At 38.2% G+C, this 24,862-nt stretch overlaps 1 protein-coding gene across 6 annotated transcripts; it reads right to left on the bottom strand.

The window, feature by feature from the left end:
* Window positions 1–568: 568 nt before the first annotated feature.
* mitfa (melanocyte inducing transcription factor a) lies at window positions 569–16,839 on the bottom strand. 6 transcript variants are annotated; one of them, XM_068314828.1, is made up of 9 exons: window positions 16,583–16,839; window positions 4,663–4,875; window positions 4,467–4,562; window positions 4,269–4,377; window positions 3,746–3,829; window positions 3,317–3,373; window positions 3,148–3,223; window positions 2,783–3,011; window positions 569–2,374 (listed from the first exon to the last, which is right to left on the bottom strand). In XM_068314828.1, exons 1-9 carry the CDS (start codon window positions 16,595–16,597, stop codon window positions 1,973–1,975), a joined length of 1,281 nt encoding a protein of 426 aa, XP_068170929.1. In that variant the 5' UTR covers window positions 16,598–16,839; the 3' UTR covers window positions 569–1,972. The 6 variants fall into 6 exon arrangements, with proteins under 6 accessions (XP_068170929.1, XP_068170930.1, XP_068170925.1 ...); XM_068314829.1 differs by having other exon boundaries at window positions 2,783–2,930; XM_068314824.1 differs by lacking the exon at window positions 16,583–16,839 and adding an exon at window positions 5,491–5,613.
* Between the last annotated feature and the right edge of the window lie 8,023 nt (window positions 16,840–24,862).

Genomic DNA, 24,862 nt, shown 5'->3' with positions numbered 1-24,862 from the left:
AAGTACATCTTTCTGTGTAACACACTTAATAGCAACTACTAAACTGAACATTGTTCATTTAGCTATTTTTGAAACAGTTCTATTTGTTTGACTTTTTCTCAGCCCTTGTGTCTACAAACAGGGAACCACTGTGTGGAAATGAATTGGGAAAGCTGTGAAATCATTATATTTTAACATGTATTGTATTGTATGTTAAATACCACAAACAAAATTTAGATATTTTATTTTAAACATGTTTTTTGATCACTAACAATCCACTGTACTTCAAACAGAAGGGCTATATTCATTCACCATATTTATTTTCATATGAATGTTGGACTACAGATATTTCAAGATGAAATACTCTGAAGAAAGAAAAAGGTTACAAGTGTAAATAATGTCATTAGACTATTTACAGGAAATCATCGTAATGAGATAAATAGTGTATTTACCAGATATTTTGTAGAACTTATAGCAAATTCAACATTTGCTTTAGAAACTAACCTTTTCTGAAAGACTTCAGAGTCTAAATGTAATAAATGTAATATACAAGATGTCATTTTCCCCCAGTTTTAAAAATGACAATAAGGCAGAAATACATCTTTTAATGAATACATTTTGTCATGACATTACAACCATTTTCTTTCATCAGAAAGAGGAAGACTTCAACCAGACACAGTGGTGCCTATTCAGTTATTCATGTCGTCATAATCAATATAAGGCAATTTTACAAAATTTTGCAAAGTTCTGCTTTTCCTTTTGCGCCTCTTATCTGATGTTCCTCATGAAAAATGTTAAATTGAAAGAACAATTTAACATAAAAACCAGATTTTTTAAGGTTTAACATAAAATTACTATTAAACCGTGACAAAGAGTAGCAAAGTTTGAAGGTTAAATATATGACATTTAGAACAACAAACAACCAGCTGCTGTTTAGGGACACATTGGACTAATGTTGTCCTGGAAACACAAAAAACAGACTCTCTCCATTGTGGTCCAAGCCTCTCAGTTCTTTGTGTGTATGCCTGACAGTGTATTTTAGTGCATGTGAGTTCCCCTCTGTTTCCAACTTGATAGCTGAGTAACTTTCTCCCATTATTGCTAAACGGTTACAAATTATGATTCCACAAATATCTTGAGTGAGAAACAGACAATGTCTTAACAGAGTCTTGGTTCATACTTGGACTCCACTGCATCGCCTCTTTGTGTTTCTGAATATATTGGAGAGAAGAATGTTGTTGTTTTTTTTTTATTGTGGGATGCTGATAAGTAATGGCAGTGAATATCATTTAACCGTCAACATACACAATAGGTTTGTGGGTCACTATTTATTAAAGAATAAAAATTAAGTAAAATTGACTCTGTCACTGGACAAAAAAAAAAAAAGATAAATGATGATAATAATACAAATAATAAAACTTTTTCCGATTTGGTTGATTCTTAAGATTAGATGAGCATGGGTGAAAAATTATAGAAATTTATATATTACAACTATTAAAAATATACAATAATGTGATCCTTTTACATTAAATATCTTTTTTTTAATCCATTTTCATATAATTGAACCATTTAAGGTCAAATTCTGCAAGAAAGGCTTGTGTGTTATAAGAATTTTTTCATTTTTCAACCAACTTTGGTTGATTCTATGTAGCATCATCTCCATTAATCCATACTGATTAAAATCTTTTCAAAAAACACCAAAAAAAAAAGAAAAAAGAAGAAAACAGTGTAACTACAGTCCTATTTGTAAATCACCTCTTATGTGATCGACAACTGAACCATCAATGTATAAAGAAGCAAAATGAGAAGAATGTGAAAATATCATGTACAATAAAGGAATTGAACTGTTTCAGATGACATTCACATACAGCATTTGAACAGAAAGATTCAGCAGTGAGTGGGGAAAAAGTAACAAAGACCTTGAGCCTTTAAGGTGAGGTGTGTCACTGGAATTCTGCAGCCAGGAACGTACAGTTCAGTTCATTGGTCATTGCTAACAACACTGCTCCTCCTCCACACTGGAGCAGGAACTGTGGTGGTTTCTGATGCTATTGGAGCCATCCGGGGACATTGAAGACAGCAGAGGATCATTGGGGGAAATTGGTGACAGGGTGTTGTCCCTCACCAATTCCTTGAGTTTACAGGTCCTGGAGTTTCCAAAAGGGCCAGTGTCTCCGCTGTCTGCATGAATCTGATTGAAGGTGATGGTGCCATTGTTGAGGTCCAGCGTGGTTGGAGGGGACATGTCAGGAGTGGGGCTATGCTGGTAGAGATCTGCGGGGCAGTCGCCAAGAGCGGGCTCTTGTTTAATGATTCGCGTCATTAGATCAGATGTACAGACAGAGGGGGGCGATGCAACTGCAAGACCGTGAGCACGAGCCTGGATCTCCAGCTCCTGCACGATTGTGTAAAAAATAAAAAAATAAAATAAAATATTTATTTCATACTTCCTGGTAGGTTTGTGATTGATTTGACAAACTGTTGAATTAGCAAAATTAACTTATTATCAAAAAACAATTTTAAAACAATGTATTAATAATATTATCAAACTATTATCATCATTATTATTATTATTATTATTATTATTATTATGACCAAATTTATATTTTAATCTTTGTAACCTGTATTAGAATGATACCATGCCATGATAATCCATCTAGTAACACCTGAGATATCTCAAGCAACATATTTATCCATTTAATCCAATAATATATACAGCTAAACATAAATTTAAGTGATGTTTTCTGACTCAACTATAAAATATGCCACCAGTGTTCTGTTCCTACAAAGACGGATGACCTGCCTGTATACGAAGCATCAGATGGCGGTTTGCATGTTCCAGCTTCCTCTGTCTGCACTCCAACTCCTTGGCTCTCTGCTGCTCCCGCTGTAGCCTCCTGATATAGTCCACTGAGGCTTTCAGAATGGTCCCCTTATTCCATCGCATGTCTCTGGGGTATGTAGGAGACAAAGGTCTACAGTCAGAATCAGCTGACCAGCTGACCAGAAGAGCACAGGATTCCTCACAGCCCCTTTGAGTAAAAGGTCATTATGCTTTAAGTACACTCATTTGTTTGAAGAAAAGGCAACTTCAACAAGATAACAAAGAGACAAAGACAGATTTATGGATTGCTAAAATTTTTATAACCATCAACACAAAGCACTTACGGATCACTTGACTTGGGTATCAGGGTTCCCAGCTCCTTGATGCGATCGTTGATGTTAAATCTCCGTCTACGTTCAACTGAAATGTGCCCAGCAGAAACAAACAATTCAAATAAAATGTATAAATGCATAATAATAATAATTATAGTAATAGCTATTTTGACTGACTCACTTAAGTTGTGGTTGTCTTTCTTCTGTCTTTCTTTAGCAAGAGCACGAACTTCAGCCTCTATGAATCAAACAGAAAGCGTCACAGAAGCGTCACAATCTCATTATGGTTTATGGGGCACTAAATCTATAAAATATAATGAATTATATGCAAGTCCTGAGCCGACAATAGAATTTCAAATTCTTCCAATTAACTGCAACAAAATGAGTCAGCATGACGTAGAGTTTGCATTCTACATTTTACATTACAGACGGAAATAATGCAGATAAAATCAGCTGGAATCTGATTTTACACAATCATAGTCGATTATATTGTGTGCGATTTAGTCATACACAAAATTCTTTAGCTACAATTTGTGAACTCTGGTTGAAAACAGTTTTTACAGTTTGCAAAACATCACGTTTTTCATATTCTTCATGTTGCTTTGCTTACCTACTGGAAAGCCCTCTGGCCTTTGATAGTTTTCATACTGGCCACAGGATCCAGACTCTTCCAGTACTTGCTTCATGCCAGGAGCTGGAGTAATTATTTGGCAAATACTTGACTTCATAGTATCTTGTGCATTTCCAAATGGCACACAATACTGTCTTGCCTATAGTCCTAAAATATGCTGATTTTCCCCTTTGGTAAGGATTTATTCATGGAAAACAATTATTTAAAGTATAGCTGCACAAAAATACTGTATTGGATTTTAGACAAGCCTTTACTATTGAATGAGGTGAATTTTACTTTAAAAGACAGCCTTATGTAAGAAAAGAAGACAACTTCGAGTTATCACTTTGACTGTAAGTGATCAGACATGTGCAATAAATTAAAATCAAAGGATTTCGAGTGTAAATTCAAACCACTCACATTGTCTAAACTGAAACCCAAATAAAAGTGCATTAAATCACCAGTAAAAAGAAAAGAGCATTGACAATCCAAGCTATGTCAAATGTGATTCTGTGTTGCTTACCTGTGTATTCTCTCTTAATGTTGGGCGGACAGGAGCTGCTGATGGCGAGGCCAGGCAGCGGTAGAGCTTGGTTGCCATACACATCAAGGAGGTTACCAGACACAGGGAGCTGAAGTGTTTAAAAGACATTATTCCAATGCACCTTTAAAATAACTATTTCGTACATATTTTATTGTATTTTATATCTCAAAATATCACCTGGTTATTCATTTGAAGACCTTGATCCATAAGTCCGAGAACATCTTCACTGTAACTTGACTCCAAGCTGATGATGTCATCGATCACATCGTCCATCTGTAGAAGATGGCACAAAATCACATTTGACTCAGAAGTCATGGCCAGTCAATCAATCCAAATGGCGTAATTAGAATTTTTTGGTGAAGAGCAGCTCTACCTCTTTTTCACAGTTAGAACTGAGGGTGAGTAAGGCCATGGGACTGTTGGGGGCACTACTGCCATGCCCGGGTGGCATGCCGTGCTCAGGGGGTTGGCTGGGACACTGGCTGCCGGCTTTACCATCGAGTGTGGTGGACAGATACTGCCTCACCTGGTGCCTCTGGGCCTGCTGGATGTGGTATTTGGTGGAACTCTCCAGGTGGGACTGCACCTAAACAAGGAAGGCCTGAACTTTAGAGCCTGCAGATCTCACAGACTGGTCAGAACTTTGCCTGGATTTGATTTGATTTGAAACACTGATATTACGTTGACAATCTATGAGACATTTCCCCCACTTCATTTACTTAATAAGGTTACAAAAGGCAATAAGTTATTATGTCACATTACAAATCTAAACTTTCAGAGTGACAGACCAATTCACACGAAAACAACACTGAGATGTTATCCAGAGATGTTGAATAAGGTTTGTCTACTACTTTTTCTGTTTACATTATGATTCCATAAATGAAATTATAATGGAGGTAGAAGGCAGATCTGAAAAGCACAGCACTAACAAATCCTCACCCCACTTGACTCACTCCGCTTGAGCTACAACAACTTTAATTTTAAACAGCAATTAAAAAGAGAGTTTGCATTCGTAATAAATTCCGCATAATGGCCTCATCCACGGTTTTGACGTGTGTTTCGCAATAACAGATTGCATTCCGTGCAAGATAATGCTGTCATTTCTGAAAATACTGTCAGAATTCACCTCCTGTCAACTTTTTACAATTTTAGTCCTTCAATATTAAAAATGTCCAAAAAATATCAGAAAGGATAATCTCACCTGATAGTGACTGTATTCAAGCATCTCCAACATGATATCTGAGTGGAAAATGATCAAAATAATCTACCAGCAGAAAACGATCCCTTTATATTGCTAGCTTACACTGTGGACAGTAAACCAGTGTGAGCGAGCAGTCAATAGTGCTACTTAATTTATCCAGGACTTAAAGCTCATTAGTTATGCAAGTTAAGAATTGGGGGAGGACACCAACACTCATCCTCCTACTTCTGTGTTGTTCCGCTTTAACGTTTAATTCATTTCTTTATAGAGCCCATTTTACGTCACTGTCTCCAGCTCACAAAGACATCTTTTGTTAGCCCATAGTCTGCAAACTGAAGCTTGCTTAAGGCAAAATAACGTTTAATCTTTAGTTCTGCTCATCCAGTATAAAACATTATTTGTTCTGAGCATCAAGAACACAATTGGCACCACTGTTTCACGACAAACTAGCCATCGGAAAACCCGTACCTACTGCATGGTGGGTTTACCAACTCCGTCTGTTTTAGGGATTGTCGAAGGTTAATCAAGTTTATCAGCCAGAAGTAATATCATTTGTGGGGTACAAAAATTGAAGACCTTGATTTAGTCAAGGTGGTTAATTTGCTCACCCAGATATTCTCCTGTCTTATCTAGGTCAGTTCAGAGTTTTTGAGAGCAACCCAGATATTAGAATGGCACCACGGTGGTCCAAAACTAGTTTCAAGTGTTTGTGAATAATAATAATAAGCCACTTCTAGGCTTCCACAGGGTGTAGTTGCAGTGTAATACCATTAGCAACAGTTGGGGTCTTGGTAGTGAATCACAAAACATTTGAAAAAAAAAAGATTAACTCAACTAACTATAACTAAACTAAGTCCACTTATACAAGCTATTCAACAGTATGACACAAAAAGCAAGTATATTGTTATCTGTATCTGCATCTGTAACTTTTAAACCAACTAAAAGATCCTTGTACGTGCTTTAGAGGGGTGTAGTTTAAACAGGAAGTGGTTGACGCTTTAACTGGAAGTAGATAATCTGTGCAGGACATGGATACAGGCTGATCTTTATTAGAAAATAATTCACAGAAGGGCCTCATAATGGAGAATCAAATCAATTCTCAAAGTGATCTGATTGCATGGGTTCTCTCCAGGTTCTCCAGCTTCCTCCTACCTCCAAAAACATACATTTTAGGTGAATTGGTTTCACCAAATTGTCTGTTGTCTTATCCAGGGTATGCCCTGCCTCTCATCCACAACCAGGCTGTTTTGTGGTTGTAGAAGAGACGATGTCAATTGACTTATCTACAAGAAGACAGATGGATGAATAAACTGCAGTGACTCAAAGAACTCAAAACATGAAGTTGGGTTTTTTGTGCCACTACCTACTGCTTTTTAAAAAAACAAACTAATTTGTAAAACATTGGAATCAGTGGGTAGTTTTGATTTTGCCCATGTATAATTGAAGCACAATGTGGTACAATGGTGCAGAGGGTAGCAAGATGGTCCTAGGTCCAAATCTAGTAGCCAAGTATTTCAGCATAACACATTTTACAAACTGGGATAGATAGAACTGAGAAAATACCCACAAAAAAAGCAGAATCACAAGCCCTATGAGTATTAATGATACACAAGTTAGGGGATATTAACACTCACCTATATGACCCTACCCTACAAACAGATGACTTCAACCATTATATGCATACATGAATGGAGTGCTGTAGAACCAAAAGAATAGTTGAATTCTGTCAGCACACAACAGCAGGAGAACAAATACCTACACAAATCTGGTGGAATGGTCATCACAAGCCAGTAAGGAACTCCAGTCTGATGATCACAAAGGCCTCAATGGTGTGAACTATCACTAAAAGATTTGTAGAGATAGATATTTAATGCACGGTCTCTTTAGGTTACCACATCAGCTGATGGCTTTTTTAGCAGTAATTTTTGAAATCCTGTTTAAATTCCATATCTGTTCTAATGAAATCTAGCATTTGATTTGTTTGTTGTCACACTACAAATGCTCCAGGATCCAATTGGAAGCAAGACAAAAAGCACCCTATCTTGGTGATCTTTCCCCATTTATTTTGTCCTCCAATGTGATCACTGAGTTCACATAGGCCCAAATGAAATGATCCGTGACGTGACCTTCGAGCCTTCAGGCAGCACCACATTAAAAAGCAGGCATGGCTCTGTGAAGCATATCACAACATGGGCTCAGGAAAAGTTTGGATTGTTGCTGCAACTACACATGCAAGTCAAAAATCTACAAAAGATCTATATCGACAAAATCTACCAACGCAGCTGATTTTTTTCGTGTCACGAGTTCTTCTGTGCTGTACTGACGCAAAGTAATGGGTCAACATTTCAGTTTTCAGAAAGAACAGACGTCATATCCTCCAGGCTAAACAGTAAATAGAGCATCCAGATTCGTCAGCTCCCAATCCATCCCAGCTCGTTCCAGCACAGCAACACCCATAAGCATTTATTTGCATTATGGTTAACTGGATTAATAAATTATTGCATTCTAGATTGAAGTCACATTCTACAAACACCACAACTAAGTGTATTGTCATAGTTATTGATGCAACCACCCAATGATACATAAAAATAGATGGAAATAATTGATTATTTAGACTATAATTAATCATATAAATTTGCTATTACAAAGCAAAGCCTGCCAAGTAGAGAAAGCTAATTTTATATGCTTCCTCATTTATGAAAAACAAAATACCCAGAGAATCAAGCGTTGAGACCGCTTTTCATGATAGTCACGTGTGATGAGGCGTTATCAGTCGTACAGATAGATAATACAAATGTCAGCATCACGTCTTTGTCTGGATTATTGGAATCACACTAAGAGCTGGAGAGGTGAACACAGACACAGGGTAAGTAAGTGCCCCTGGCTGGACATAGCCTTCCACAAAAAAAACAGAGAAAGCATTATTTGTAAGCTAATAGTAAAACGTTTCTTTGTTTCCCCTCTTCAGTGTGGCCTTTTCCTTTCGCCAAACCTTTGGGTTAAGAGGGGGATATTAACAAGGGATGTATTTCATTAATCCTACAGCAAGCAAAGCTCAGATTTTATTTAAAGATTGTGAGACAGAGGTTTTTACCTTTTCAAGGACAGCAGATGGGTTTGTGTTTTAGACTCATGCCTTGAGGACAATAAGATTTGAAGAGAAAATTGTCACCGTTTGACCTCTGAGAAGAAACAGATCCATTCATATCTTTTAAGCGGTTTCTATGTCCTTGGCAGCAAACCATACTTGGGTGACATTTTAACAAAGGAGTATGCTAAACATTTGCTCTGTAATAAAACTTAGGAAGTGGTTTCAGTAGAGCTTCTAAAACTTTAACAACTAAAATCTTTTCCAGTATGTCAAAGATGTGCTCATTCATAAAATCCGGTATCATGTATTTGGTGTCCTTCTTGTTCACATTTTATGCATTAAAAGCTGTTGAAGTTTCATATTGAACACCAGAATTCTGTGAATATGTTTAGGAAATAAATATTTTTTTTCCTTCTCAGTAATATTATTTTAGATATGGGCTTCTATGAAGTATGAAGAGTTAGGCATTATTTTGGTACATTGAGTGAACTTGTACAAAACTACAGAGTACATTGATTTGCAATGGTCACAAAAGTAAAGGCACATAAATATGGACCATATAAATGCAATGAAATGGGTTATTTAGTGATGTCATGAAAATGACAAAAATGTGTAGCTTATTTCACTAAATATTCGCAAGGCAAGGCAAGACAGCTCAAAATTAATATGAAAATACCTTGAATTTAATGATTGTATGTTTTTTTATTTTATTTTTCTTTCAGGGGCATATTATATACGCACAGTAAAAATAGGGGGAGAGAGAGAGAGAGAGAGAGAGAGAGAGAGAGAGAGAGAGAGAGAGAGAGAGAGAGAGAGAGAGATTTTAACATCACATTTATTGATAAAAGCCAAATTACAAGGTAATCATGTTAACAAAAGAGATTCACGCAAAAAGGAATTCATATCTCAAGAACAAATGGTAGCGTTTTATAAACTGAGGAATGCACGATGGCATGCTCATAGATGTGTTGCCATGTCTCAAAAAATTTTTAAAAAATGTAAAAGTACAGTCTTCCTGCATACCATACAGGCTGTTTACTCCCTGCTGTAGCTTTCAGCAAATTTTTTTGAGTAAAAGAGTGCCCAAAAAGATCCTCCATGAATAGCAATGAGTGGTGCTAAACAGCTAAAATAAGGAAAGATGACTTTTCCCACAAGACACTAGCATTCTGTTGATTGAAATGGAATGAAAATCAAAGGATAACCAGGAGAAAATTAATGTCAACATTAGTTTAAAAGAACTAATGTTTCTCACAGCTCCTTGAGAAACTTGTGTCCTTCAGTTTAGACATTTCCTACACACAGTCCTCATGCTTCACTGTCATTTGTAAATTGCAATAATAAGTTATGGTTATCACAGAAAATGAAATTTAAGACTGAAACGTACTGCTATGCTGAAATATTCCAGTAATTATGTCATCTGTCCTGATTATTTACATCTACCAAAAGATAATACATTATCTGTTAGAGTAGGAGATTTAAAAATTGATGTCTTAGGTCTGTTTAGCTTCTTTCATGTTTGATACACATCTTCATGGATAAACGAAAGCAAATCAGCAGAAACCCTTCATTAGCATATGTCTAGTGCGACAATAACGAATGGTGGCTTTACGTGTTACACCAGAGAACAATGGAATCATTGAGATGTAATATCATAAGGCCTTCCATCAAAATGTTGTCTATACACATTTTAAAGATTATTTCATGTAACGTGACTGTTCTAGATGATAAAATAAAATAAAAAATACTGTTTCTAAAGTCGATTCTGTGTTTCTGTGTTGTCTGCTGTTACACTTTATGCCAAATGTCAAAAACCAACTTTGGTAATTTTAGTTGTTGCTCTTTCACAGCATTTGAGTGTAATCCATTTCCATGATTCCCTTTTTTAAAAAAGATAACAGCGTGCCTTGGAGCATCTCACAGGTCTATTGAGAGTCATCATTTTTATCATCCTTCTCCGATTCCATCACCGCACTTTATTAAGAGTTTGAAACCCGGCTCGCCACACCGTTGTTGTTCTGTTGCCCTACGTAAAATTATGTAGCTAAAAAACAAAAGTGTATTGATTCTACTGACAAAATGTGGGCTGATTTACGACTGCCCTGCAGAGCCTGTTCGCCAAACACATCCTGAGCTGCACGCTATTGACTGTGTTGTGACTATTCTAACTTTATTTCAGTGGAGATAATGTCACAAAGATTAATCAAGTTGTTAAAGCTCTTACTGACTGCTTGTTTGAGACTGTAGTATTATTTTAATCATTGTCGTGTGTATACATACAGTATATAATAAGTTCTTTTGGGAGCATACAGATGTAGAACAGAAGAACCCTGATAATGGAGCATCGGGGTACTTCACTTGTTACACTTGTGGATTCAAATTTGAGATCAACAATTGACACAAAATAGTCCCTGTCCTCTAAATAATTGAGACCAGCAGAGCACTGTGCCAGATTATCCAGTTTTTAGGCTAACATTTTGTGGTGAAGCATTCATTATTGTACTCAAAACTGCCAACAGAAGGACTGAAACTTCCTGTGTTGATGCTTAAATCTGTCCTTCATCCTTCACACACTGTTTATTATGATTTGAGTGAAGCCTTGACTTGAAAACAAGCGTCAAAGGCCCAGAAGGTGTTCAGATGGGAGGTTTAATATGGGTCTACCATTACATATTGAGTTGTAATTATCATGAATATAGTTTTAATGGGGAAAAGATTGAGAGCAGATAAGCGTTGACTATTTACAGAAGATCTGATATGCTGTAAAAACACAAAAGCCCTGAAGGGAGACTATCAAGGAGCAGGAACGAATGGTCAGAAATCATCAATCAAGAATGAAGCTAATTCATGGTGTAATTTAACGGATTGCATTAAATACTACTGGCGCTGGAGGGTTTGTCAAGCAAACAACAGTCCCAAATGAAGCATACACATTGTTATTTAATATGGAAAATTATATGAAAATAAACTGTCTGGCCTAAATTCTAAATTAAGAAGAAGACGTGAAGGATTTTCCCATGGTGGCAGTTTTCCACTGGATTTTTTATTTATCTTATCAGGTAGTGCTTTCAGTTATGAAATACTCTTAATAGTTTAAAAACTTGAAGTAAGATCACACAGACACACAGCCTGAACTTTGGTGTCTCCCTGTTGGGCTTTTGACTCTAAAAGTGACCATATTTGGACAATATGGTGGAATTGGGAGGGATGGTTTGGGGAAACACTATGGATTAATGTCTGACACACTAAAGGTACATTATGTTGAACTGCAAAAGCCTGAGAAGTAAAGAAGCCTTCACATAAGCTCATACATAATGGGAGACTGTGGCTTAGATGGTCATCTGCTTATCAGAAGGTCGGTAGTTCAAGCCCCAGTCCCCTCCAGTCTACATCCCAGTGTATCCTTGAGCAAGATACTTAACCCCTTGAATTCTTCTGTCTGGTGCTTCTTCTTCTTTTCCTTTCGGCTTTTCCCTTCAGGGGTCACCACAAGCATTAAAAAAAAGCAGAAAATGGACGGACGGGCCTGACAGGTTGACCCTTCACTTCCAGACCAGGCTGAAGCAGTGAAGCTCTCAGTCTGAGTTTGTGCTCATAGAAACTAGGCTGCCAAAAGTGAGCAGAAAAATTTGGAAAGAAAATCCCTACTGGTAACACAAACTGAGTTTGACAGTTTCTCTCTCATGTTAAATCATCTGTTACGCTCTTAATTGTGCACACAGGTCAAACTCTCCTGTTGCATACCTGTTTCTATGCTTTCTCAGAGGTTACACTTGACGTGAGTTGATTGTACATTATCTTGAATCACTTGTGTTTCTGTAGTCCCATAAAGATGTCCCTAAGAGGGGAGGTTGTGATGATCTTTTGATGACCTTCCAGGTTGTATTTGTCTTATCAGTCTGGAAAGGAAAGTTGTTTTCTATTTTTGTCGCCTTTTTTTTATCAGCAAGGTTGGCGCTACAGGATGTACTTGGTTGGGGTGGAAGCAGCAGTGACCTGGCAGTCAAATTAATTCCAACATCTAACTCCAGCTTTATCAGTGGAGGGGAGGAGGTAGGGCAAAAAAAAAAAGGAGAAAGACATTAAGAGACTGCTCCATGAGCGGGCTACCAACACGTGATGAGGGCACAGTGAGAAGAAGGAAGATTTTGAGTTGAACGAATACTTGAGTTCCGCCATTGCCTCGAGGAACTTCATTTTGCTTTTTTGTCAGATGCCTTTTAGTAACAATTCTCCACAGTGAAGAGCAGCTACAGTAGATACCAGTAGCGTTTTAAAGAGGAGGCGCCTGGAACAAAGAGAAGTCTTCTCTTCCCCTTCCCCTGTGGCTACGGGGTTACATTAAAATGTAATATCCACTTCCAAGAATGGGACCCATTGTCCAGTCTTTTGTGAAATAAGGAACATGCACTTGCTTAAGTGACCAACAATGCAGCTTAATTTAGCAGCTACACAAACACACACAGCCTCGTAATCCTGCATGCTGAGCGGATATGCGATCAGATAAGCTCGCGACAAAACAGAGATACAGTTTAAAATGTTGAACAAGACACTGTGTTCTCAAAGCGCGACAAGGGTAAAGGCCACAGTCGGACACTATCATTTTAAAGATAAAGTCCCACACAAAATAAAGAAACCACACAAATTTCACATGAGAAAACAAACTGATGGAAAACTTTTGCAAGGGATTTTGAAAGAAGAAATTGAGAACAGTGCTCTGGGTATAGTCTAATGAGAAGAACAAACAAAAGGCTCTCTGAGCTCACATTCAGTTAACTTTAAAACCTCAGAATGAAAGCACACAAGGAAATCATTCGCTCAATGTGTCTGGAGTTTGAGGAAAAGGTCACTGCAGACCATATAGGTTGGCACGTGGAAAGGAACTGATGATTCCTGAAGGTCACAAATCTTCGGGGCCACTGGATAATATTCAACTGTTATTGAACCCAGCCCTCAATAAAGTCGTTCTTCTCTGAAGTCTTCCAAGTACAGAAACATTATGTTGCAAACGATGCTAAGCAACAGTTCACATCTATCTGTTTTGGTGACTTAAATTACAGAGCATCATGCAACTGAATGCTCATAAAACATAACACTAATCTTACTGGATGTAGGAGTTACAGTGTGCTGTGCAACATATACCACTCTTATATAACATTTGGATCTCTTTTAGGACTTTTTCAGGTTTTAAGATGTAAACAGATATATTGTAACCATATCCATTTCATGTGTTTTAGTTTTTCGCTAATTTCATGCTGTATGTAACCCCGTTTGTGGTCCCTACCAACTCTCAACTCAAATAACTGTTGTTGAAGTGCTTAACATTAAGGTTCAGATTTGGAAAGTGCATGAAAATGTATGTAGGTATTAATTATTTGTTTGTTTCCTTTTTTGTTTTGCCAATTCACCTCCTGAGTGCTGTCGAGGTGCCCTTGAGCAAGACACAGTCCCCCAACAAGATCTCTTTGGGCGCAAAGAGATCTTGTGTGTGTGTGTGTGTGTGTGTGTGTGTGTGTGTGTGTGTGTGTGTGTGTGTGTGTGTGTGTGTGTGTGTGTGTGTGTGTGTGTGTGTGTGTGTGTGTGTGTGTGGAGGGGCACAAACACAGCAGTTCAGTCCTCCATTCCTCTGTTCATAGCATTGATATTATCTCTCTCTCTCTCTCTCTCTCTCTCTCTCTCTCTCTCTCTCTCTCTCTCTCTCTCTCTCTCTCTCTCTCTCTCTCTCTCATGCACACACACACACGCATGCACACACACGCACGCACACACACACGCACACACACACACACACACACACACTAAATCCCAAGGACAGCTTCGGCACGGCAGTGGGAATGCCTGATCAATATGGAGGTTGATGATAATGCTGCGAGACATAACTGAGAAGAATGTGTGAAATTTGTCAGTTTTCTTTTTTATGATTCCAACAAAAGAAAGTGGATTCAGAATATCTGAAAAAAATAATATTGCATTTTGGTTTCCATGCAAGATATATTGAATATGGAATATAGCAACTGTATTTTCATTAGACAACTTAAAATATTGTATTTGGTAAAAACAACAACAGAACAGTACTGTAGTTCTAATCCTAATTCTTTTCAGACTACCACTGATACTTTTACATGATGCCAGTCAGGTGTATTATATCAAGCAGGCAAATCAATATTGACATGAACAGTGTGTCAACGACCTGACAGACTTTATTACCAAAAGTAGAAATACAATTTGAACTCCACAGCAGGTTTGACCTGTAACTCCATCCCCACACCACACTTCCACTGACCAAACAGCTTTGAGACACATGCATGAACAGCCTGCATGCCACAAAGTAATTTCTGTTCTATCAGATGAACTAATCCTCTGGATCATTCATGAACAATGAAAAACGTGACACCATGACACTGCAAAATAAGGCGTTGGAGCTCACTGGTCTTATTTGTATGTCATGGAATGTGAAAATTGTACGTGGAATTTATTTTATTTATTAATTTTTATTTTTTTATTTTTTTAAATTTATTTTCAGAACTAAATGCCTTCTGTGTGCAATCTAAAAATATGTCCTAATAAGTTCACACTTTTTAATGCACTGAAATGAAAGTTTTCTGTCAGGCCACCCCCTTAAAACACATCTGCTTTAACCATTGAGTCTCATGTGCATTTGCAGTTCTCTGTTATGCTCTTCATTGTTTTTCTTACATGAGCTCATGATTCAGCCTAAGTATGAACGCTTGCAGCCTACTTATGAGTTAAGAGTGTGATTAAACTGCCTGCCTTTGTCTTGATCCTTGAAAGGGTTTTTCACATCATTTCATGGGGTCAGAGGTAACCTGGCTAATTAAGTGCCCCCCCACCCACACTCCCGTCCCCTTTTTGGACAACCTCATCTGAGCTTTATGTTTTCACTTTCACGGTCTAGTAGCTCTGCTATGTAATTCGAAGTTAACTTTGCCTTGCCTACATGATTTTGGGCGGGTGGGTGGGGGGTTCTTTGTTAATCCACAGGTTAGACAGACAAACTGGAATGACTGAGTCCGGCCACAGTAAAAGTAAAAATTGTGCTTTATTATGAATGCTAGCCTGTTCTGGAACATCTGACAGGAAAACTTAAACTGAAACACAATTAACAAGCAAAATAAAACAACAACAAAGTAGCTTGATTTGCACATGGACACAAAGCCATGTGAATATATTAACACATGCTACAAATCACTGTAGAAAGATTTGATTTTCACGCTGAGGACTTTGAGTGCTATACCGCTCAATGACGACATTACTCTGCTACCAATAAACAGAGTGATAAACCACACCCACTTCACAGAAGTCAACAAATTCCATTATTTATCATCCGAATAGAATGTTCCCATCGCCCTGAGACACAAATGTCACACCTTGTTGAGCGGAACTTATTGGAATTGATGATGTCACATGCATATCTGCGATAACTGGCAGGAATAATAGAGGACTGTCTTTACACTGAAACAGAACATCATCAAACCCGATGCAGACAAGTGTGTATCACCTTTCAATTTTCTCTCTATGATTTTGAAGGAACTGAATGTCTGCTCCTGATTTATAGCAGCTGACATGTATATCGAAGAGGGGGACTTTTTTGGGTAAAAAACCCTTTTTCATTTAAATATTCCTATTTTTTTATGGTCCATTTGGTCATAGCAGGAATGAAATGGCTGAAAATATGTCAGTGTAGTGGAGCAAATAGGATTAAATGCTTTGAATGCCAAATGTCTGGAAACAGGAATTCGTTAAAGAGATAATCCTCCCTATGGATTTAAACTCAGCGTCTCACAAAATTCTACGAAACTTAACACCAGAATTATGTATAGTTTGTGATTTCTAAAAAAATTTACGATGTGAAATTGAGATCCAGTTCCAAATACACTGAACCACGAATCTTTAAGAGTTAATTCACCAACTTGAGGCGAATCTAGCATCGTCCCGTTTCACATCACAGCTGCAGTTTATGCAAGGTGTTGATGAGCTTACCTTGAGAACTTCCATGGATGGCTGGCTCACAGCAGGCCGACGTACAGGTGTGACATAGATGTTGGAGGTGCGTTGGGAGCCGTGGCGCAAAACGTTCCCGGTCCTCCTTTCTCGGTCGTCCCTGCACTCTTGACCCTGGCGGTGGTCAAGAGTGCGCTGCTTTCGGAATCGGACCTGTGACGTCACAGCTGGGAGAGGGTGGGAAATCTGAAGGCGTTTGTGGAGGCCAGGCAGGTCTGGGGGAGCACTGAGGACCCCAACCCACCCAAGGGCAAAAAGAGGAGGGAGTAGTTAAAGCGAGCAGGCTGAAAAAGAGCCAACCAGTGGCATTTTTGTGAGCCATCCTGAGTCAGTGAGCAATGCGAGGTATTGTAGTGGAGTACAATATAATGATTGAGTGAGAGGGAAGCCGGAGATTCTTTTACTGAGAATATGTTATTGTTCTTTGAATGAGGGAGAAAGATGCGTTTATGTTTCAGGGAGGTTATGCAGTAACTATGAAAGAGAGGCGCTAAACACAAACCACCCCAGTAGCCAGAATGAAATGTTAACATTGTACTTTTTGCAAATTTACAGATAGTATGGATTTATTTTGTTGCTATTGTTGTATTTATCAACATTTGTGCAATGCATGTGATACAATCTTCATACTGCATCTATACAATATGTTGTGGCTTTCACGTCAGACATCTTTAAATCTACATTCGAAGCTACAAGAATAAAGGCATTATGGAAAACTTGTTGCAAATAGTTTATATTCAAAAGAAATGTTCATTTGGAATTGCTTTTTGTTGAGCGGCGAAATGATCCAGTCTGGTCACCCGCTAGTCACACTTGGTGCTAACTGTGTAATGATGCTGTTGCCTGCAGAAAGGTCGTGGTCTATTTTTTTTACAAAGAAAATATAAATCCCAAACCAAACTGAGGCCTTTCATCAAACACTGATTCTACTAATTAGTTCTGTTTCTGTTCATATGAAATCTGTTCGATGAGATTTCCCCACACACTTACAGACTGTTTAAGACACTTTTGTGTCTCATGGAAGAGCGCTGCGTTCCGAAACTCACGGAACGCAATGCATTTCCAGATGCCGTCAGCCAATAGAATGCACGTATGATATCACGTGACTACCCACTAAAAATCCAGTGTTGATGTGCGAATGCTCGAGGGATTACTATAGCTCAGTCCACTGGATCCACTAGGTCTTTGGCTTGTGGACCGGAGGGCGGCCGGTTTAAGATTAGCGTGGACCAAAAATTTGTAGTGTGAACTGGCAGTTGGAGAGGTGCCAGTTCACCTCCTGAGCACTGCCAAAGTGCCACTGAGCAAGGCACCGACTTCCATAACTTGCTGATTGGGTGCTACGTGGTTGCTGCAGGTCTACCATCATCCTCTCCAAATTTGCACGCCTACAGGCCCCTGGTATGCGTGTGTGTGTGTGTGAGAGACAGTGTGTGTGCATGTGTGTATATGTGTGCATGCACACATGTGCCCGTGCGTACTTGCGTGCCATGGCCCATGTGTAGAATATACAGTACATGAGTGAAAACAATCATTTCCCTACAGGGGATTACCATAGGGAAAAAAAAAACCCTACCAGCTATAATTATGGGTTAACTTTGAGTGATTGTGCGTCACCAGACTTTCAATAACTCGTCTGTTGTGAGATCTGAAGCTGTATCTATCTCTTTGAAAAACAAATCTAGTTCTTTACAGCTTAGCTCATGTGTAATAATAACTCTGTGATTCCATGAGTTCACCCTCTCCATTCTGCAGTAAAGTTGAGTGGACGGCACCTGTAGATTCCAACCTGAGATGACTCTGGCAGTGCACACGTCAGGATAAGCATTCCCCAGGTGAATGAACCTTCTGATAGCACCACTTCAAAACCTCTCAGGTTATGCGGCTGCGTGATAATCGCACTAATTAGGCTGGAATGCCAACTTTAACCCCAGTCTGATGCTATCGTTTCAACTTCACCGCAGTAGAGAAATTCCGTGTTCTTCTTTTTTTTTTATTTGAATATTCACAGAAGTACAGAGGTTCTTGTTTATTACTGATCTCAGTTAACCTGCATAATTTCTGTAAAATTGAAGCCCCTGAGGAAAAGAACGGTCCTTCACGACAAGATCGGAGTTTTCTGAGAAATTCTGTAATGTTCAGCGTTAATCCATCTGCGGTAGCTCATCGTGCATACTCAGTTTCTTTGTTCCAGTAGTTTTCCCTGACGTGTACAGCAAAATATAAATAAAATAAAATAAAATAAAATAAAATAAAATAAAATAAAATAAAATAAAATAAAATGCAGTAGCTGTCTGACTGAATAAAGATCTGGATGCTATTGATTAGTGCTCAAAGGTGTAGATCTCATTACGGCTTCATGGGGTCCTCACTGGAATAGCACTGGGCAAGACTTAATTAAAATTATTTGTGCGACAATTTTTACTTTGAGCATGCAGAAGCTTGTGAATTTTAGTACAATTTACTGTATGACCCTGTTTATGAGTTTCACAGAGATATATTCCTAAACTAGGCTCCATTCTAAAAGGAGGTGTTTTTTAATTGGGCCTTATTTACAGAAAGAAACTTAAACCCTAACATAGACTTATCCACTGAGCTCTACAGGCATTTACTTATAGGCAGTATATTCTTTCCATTCTCTGAGCAGATGATCTACATGATAAATATGTTTCATTGCTTATCTTTAACAGTTCTAGAAACAGTTTGAAATTGACACTCACTTGTACACATTGCGTTTATTATTAATAACAGCTGATTATACGTTCTTTCACAGTCGATGACGGGAAACATTTCCCTTGACTCAAGTCATGTTGTACGTCACGGGGGACTATCACTAATATTGTTCACGCCAGGCCCGGGAGTCTAATTGAATCATGGACACTGGACTTACATGATGAAACATCAACATTTTTTCTCTTTTCTCCCTGTCACAGGCCTACGCATATGCTTATGTACACACACAGACGTACGCACACACACACTCACACACGCACACACACACACACACACACACACACACACACACACACGCACACACACACACACACACATACACACACACACACTCACACACAAACAGACACACATATGCACAGACAGAACAACAAGACTAATGTGTGACAGAAATGATTTAATGCTGTCACTCCACACTGATGTACCGAACAAATAAACAAATTAAAGTATAACTAACTAAATTTGTAGGTGCTCTTACTGGCGACTCAGCATAATGCTATTGGTTGTTTGCTCCAAGCAGGCGAGCACTTGACTTGTTGCAAACTGTTGAAATTTTCCACACCAGGAATAATGAGCTCCCGCATTAAAGAGTCAGCCATGCCATATTCACGTTGGCCAAATCCTTCTGACTTCTGTTGGTTCAGCAGAGATGATCCTGACATCCCCCAAATTGGATATTATATTATTCGATATCTGTCAGATTAGATATTAACCGAGGATGCTGAAAATGATGAACTCACGTGTGCATCAAACAAACAGCTGATGTGTTTCCAACTGTTGAATGGGGGGAATATTTAGAGTATAATGCAGCTTTCACTTGCTCCTAAACACTTATCCTTCGATGTGATAGTCATGTGATAATGCAAGCAGCATCTCTGACCTCTACGCTGGGGTGAGGAGGCACGAGTGTTGAAAAAATAAAAAAATAAAAAAAATCCACATGACAATGTATTTGGAGGGCATAAGGAAGATTTCTTACCTTTTTATTTTCATGTTAGACTGCGAACGGAGGGTCTCTACCAGCTGCTGTAGTTTGAGGAATTTAGGTCCTTTTAAAACAGTTGAAGGTGTCAGGACTTCCGGGTGTGACACAATAATGTCTCATTGCGGTTGACTGGACATGTCAGTTTAGGGAAGAAGAGCAGTTCTGTAGTTTTGCAACAGTAACGGTTGTACAATCTCTCCATTCACTGATGCTGATGAATGAAGCCACAATTGATTTCAGATAAATATTTTAGGTACAAATTCTAAGCACTTCAGTGTCAGGACCTGCACTTTTTTACACGCACATGTAGCCAACGTCCAACAGACGGTCATTCAATACAGTTGAAGGATTCTTATCAGCCTGCAGAGCAGGCTGAACAGTCGTTAAGGAAAAAGTCAATCACACACAAACTCAAAGTGCAGAGAATTCATCACGCTTAGTCACCACCTCCCACATTGGGAACAACATATATATTTTCTGTCGATCATGTACAGTCAAGTTTTTCCTACAAGGGTGAAAATGGAGCGATTATTACAGCTGTTGAAAACAGGAAACAAGGACCGTGATTCAACGATTTCCATGCTGAAACCTTGCTCTAAAATTGGAGCTTTCTTATCCAGACTATTTCATCAACTTCCTCCTGTCGCGTGCGACGTTTGAATACATTCGTGAAGAGTTTCACAACTTAGTAATTGTTTTAAAGCTATTACAACATGATGAAATTATAATCTTTCAAAATTTCTATGAGTTTCAATAAGTCTGGCACACTGCTGAACCCTATAGCTACAGGATCATCTTGTTTCCGTGATGTTGTCAATTTACACTCTGGAGTTTGTATTTACAACTTTGTACAAATCATCATTTTACCATTTGGAGCATTAAAAGATGATAACATATGGCACTGGCAGGAGTAAGACAATAGAAAATATGACTTGTTTTTCTGCCTCCCATACACAAATATACACACAAACACACACACGTGCACACAGACGCAGACACCACTGCCACCACACCCTGTTTCTCTGCGGCGAAACTATGGAGCATAAAATTCAATTTCGAAGGTTGCTGTGTGAAGATGTGCCTCATTACAAAGCCAGCTGTCAGCACACAAGAGGTCAATTCCAAGATACTTTCTGTCCCCAAGAGAATGTGTTATTCACAGGATATAACATAAAAGAGAATAGATAAGACTTTATTTTTATAATTATACAGCTAATTATTAGGTTGCCAGATGTGGGCTAAATACTGTATATTTGCTGCTCACTAAAGTATGTCATGTAAACCCCAAACATCATTGTACGTGTATATATTTAACATATGTATGTTCATAATTTGTAAGTAACACAAGAGAATTATCGTATGAGTATTATTTCATCCTATAGCCATGTATTTCCTTTGTAAATGTTGTATGTCATCATAATGGTAGAGGAATTCTCAAAAAGACCGTATAAGTTTGAATGAATGCTTGGTAAATAATTTACAGCACATTTGAAGGCAATTCTCAATTCTTCAGCCACCACGCTTCCAACCCATTTTGTATTTTGCTTACATGCAGCATACATGAACGTACATGACAACAGAATAGAAGAAAATACTCAGAACATCAGTTTACAGGCATTCACAAGTGGATAAACAACAGATGTTTTCCATAATCTATGATATGTCTCCTTTCCTCGGGGTAGATTTTGTCTTTGAGCCAGTGGACTGTTTTTCAGCTGAACAGAGATTGGACGTTTGTTTGACGCTGTCTGACGATCAGACTGCAGATAAGATGTGGCTAGTTCGATGAAAGCTATTTTTCATTCCTGATCATATGCTCTCGAGAGTTGGAAGGTGTTCAACTCTGTGATTTATTGGTGGTGCATTATTAATAATACTGTTGCTATAGATAAAATGATCACTAGGGGGCACCAAAGACGAATAGGAAGCTAAAAAAAAAACAGTCCCAAATTCACTTTTAATTTCTGAAAGCAGCTCAAAGCAAACCGTATTTGCTGTCCACTTTAATATGTGTACCAATTATACCAATTATTCTTCCCCAAGGGTATTTCCCAAAGTCAGTTTATGTAGTTTTACTTTATTCAAAGGCTATTTAGGTCACGTAGATTTTATATATTCAAATATAATAGATCAGCATTTTATTGCATATGGTTCAGAGCAATTCATGTTTCTATCATGTTTTTTTTCCTGTGGTTCATTTGGTGCACCTCTATATAGCCACCAAGTGGCTGCTACAGCACAAATACAGAATATTATGATGCACATTTTTACCTCAATTGCCCCCACACCCCGCCAGCTTTTGTTTGTCCATCATCTACCATTAGAAACACATGACCAATTGCAAGATTCACTTGTGAAGCCTTCCTCACTAGAAGCCTCTGGGAACATATGTTCAGAGTTAAAATGAGATACTAAATCTAGAGGAGCAGCATATGATCAGAGTCGCTGCCAGCTATTACTCACTTCAAATTTTTTGAAGGTTTCAATTGACGTACAATTACCATACTTGAATTGCAAGAAAAATCTGATCCTTGGATTGTTCTCGCAAGTTGATAACACAGTTTAACCAGGACAATCTTAGGACACTTAAGGTCACTCAAGGCCCTTTTCGATTACCATACAGTGGAGCAAGTTCAACAGGGTGAAGGTTAAACTGTAAAACAACTTGAGTTTGAAGTAGACAGATATCCACAACAGGAAGGTTCAGCAGGATGGCAGATCATTGTACATATTACTGCTGTTCATAAAATATATGTATTTTAAAAAATGAATTTATTTCATAGATGTTCAAACAATTATTGGGATATGTGCATTTAATTATGGCTTTAAAACCTTAAGGTAAGGCTGGCATGTCAAGATTATAATTTCCCCAACTGAGTTAATGCATAAAAAAGAGAGAAACTTGTCAATGGAATAGGTCTCCCTTTTATTTATCTTCATTTTGAAAGATTTAAACATCTTTTTAAATGAGGCACTTTTACTGGAGAAAACCACAACATGAAATCAACTTAGGACCAATTGCTGAACAGCTTACTGAGCTAACCAGCTAATATCAACCACTTGCTAATGACCTCTTACATATTACACCTTTAAGAACTGTTAAGTGCTGTTTTCTTTTTAGCTTTTCATGGTATAACTACTTTTTTTAGAAAACTATCATTACCTCAAAGAACAAAGTAGAATTGAAGTAGCAGTGAATATAGTATTAATAAAACTCACAATTAACAGAATCCTGCCTGATCATCAGCCAGCCCAGACAACAAAATTCATGGTCGATCATTATAATAAGAAGTTGTGTGTGAAAGCAGCCCTTCATTTTTAACAGACACAGACGCTGAGTGGAGACTCAGAGGAACAGATGCCTCGGTGTTCAATAATTTCGAACATTTTTTTAAGCATAGTTTGCCAATTCTGAACTTACTCCTCCAGCCAGGGGGCTCACGTTTGTCTTGTGTCTCCGATGAGCCTTTTGGCATTTTAAAACGTAAAGTCATCATAATGCTTATTTAAATTCTTTGTGTGAGCAATGAACATTCATCAATCCGTGATAAAAAATTTTTTTTGTCAAATTGTCAAATAGCTCCATCTAGCTGGGATTTAATTTTACATGTCTGAGAACATATTTGTGTCTCTAATACTCTCTCTCTCTCTCTCTCTCTCTCTCTCTCTCTCTCTCTCTCTCTCTCTCTCTCTCTCTCTCTCTCTCTCTCTCTCTGTCTCTACAGTGTATATATATATATATATATATATATATATATATAGTGTGTATATCTATCTATCTATCTATCTATCTATCTATCTATCTATCTATCTATCTATCTATCTATCTATCTATCTATCTATCTATCTATCTATCTATCTATCTATCTATCTATCTATATATAATATTTATATAGATAGATAGACTTTTCTGAAATTATCTTATCAATTTGCTTTAGATAACTTTTTATTGTTGTTGGTAAAAAAAAAAAAAAAGTCCTAATTTTTACTATAAGAAGTGGGGGAGGAAAAACACTCACTGAAGAACTACTTAATTCAGTCGCCATGACCTGGAAAATACTGAAGGCGCACTAAAATGACAAAGCTATGAAAAAGAAAGAGAACTGGTGGCACGAGGACAACAGCCCAGCAGCTGACCTGCTTCGATGTCTGATGGGTAAGAGAGAGATAGAATGGGGGGGGGTCAGCGCTCATTTATTGCTGCTGTTGCTTCTCGTCATCCGTCCTTTGTTTATCTGTACAGCCATTCAGGAATACATAATGTTTGCTTTATAGAGAGGCTTGAAAGTTGACAAGAGTTAATGACTGTCCAAGAACAAAAGAAGACGACTTTACCAGTGCATCAAGGTCAGTGCTGATGGTTTGGGGGCACAGTTAATCTGTCTAATAGGGGGTGGGGGCAATCTGAAACTAAAGATCCAGAAGAGAGGATGCACATGGACAATGGAACATGACTGTGGGACTGCATGTCAATCAGAGCCCCCCCACCCCAACCCCCCACCCCCCAGAGGGCAGACCTCTTCATGTTAACATCTGTACCA

The sequence above is a fragment of the Antennarius striatus genome, chromosome 5, assembly GCF_040054535.1.
Source record: "Antennarius striatus isolate MH-2024 chromosome 5, ASM4005453v1, whole genome shotgun sequence".
Taxonomy (NCBI): Eukaryota; Metazoa; Chordata; class Actinopteri; order Lophiiformes; family Antennariidae; genus Antennarius; species Antennarius striatus.
Note: the sequence above shows the minus strand (reverse complement) of the source record. Positions and strands in the feature narration are given on the sequence as shown.

Excerpts from the sequence above, each read along its gene's own strand:
- mitfa (XM_068314824.1), bottom strand. The coding sequence starts at position 5,523 with ATGTTGGAGATGCTTGAATACAGTCACTATCAG. Across the intron at positions 3,374-3,745 it reads GCCAGAGGGCTTTCCAGTAG|AGGCTGAAGTTCGTGCTCTT; the intron begins GTAAGCAAAGCA and ends TTTGATTCATAG. Across the intron at positions 2,375-2,782 it reads ATCTGATGCTTCGTATACAG|GAGCTGGAGATCCAGGCTCG; the intron begins GCAGGTCATCCG and ends ACAATCGTGCAG.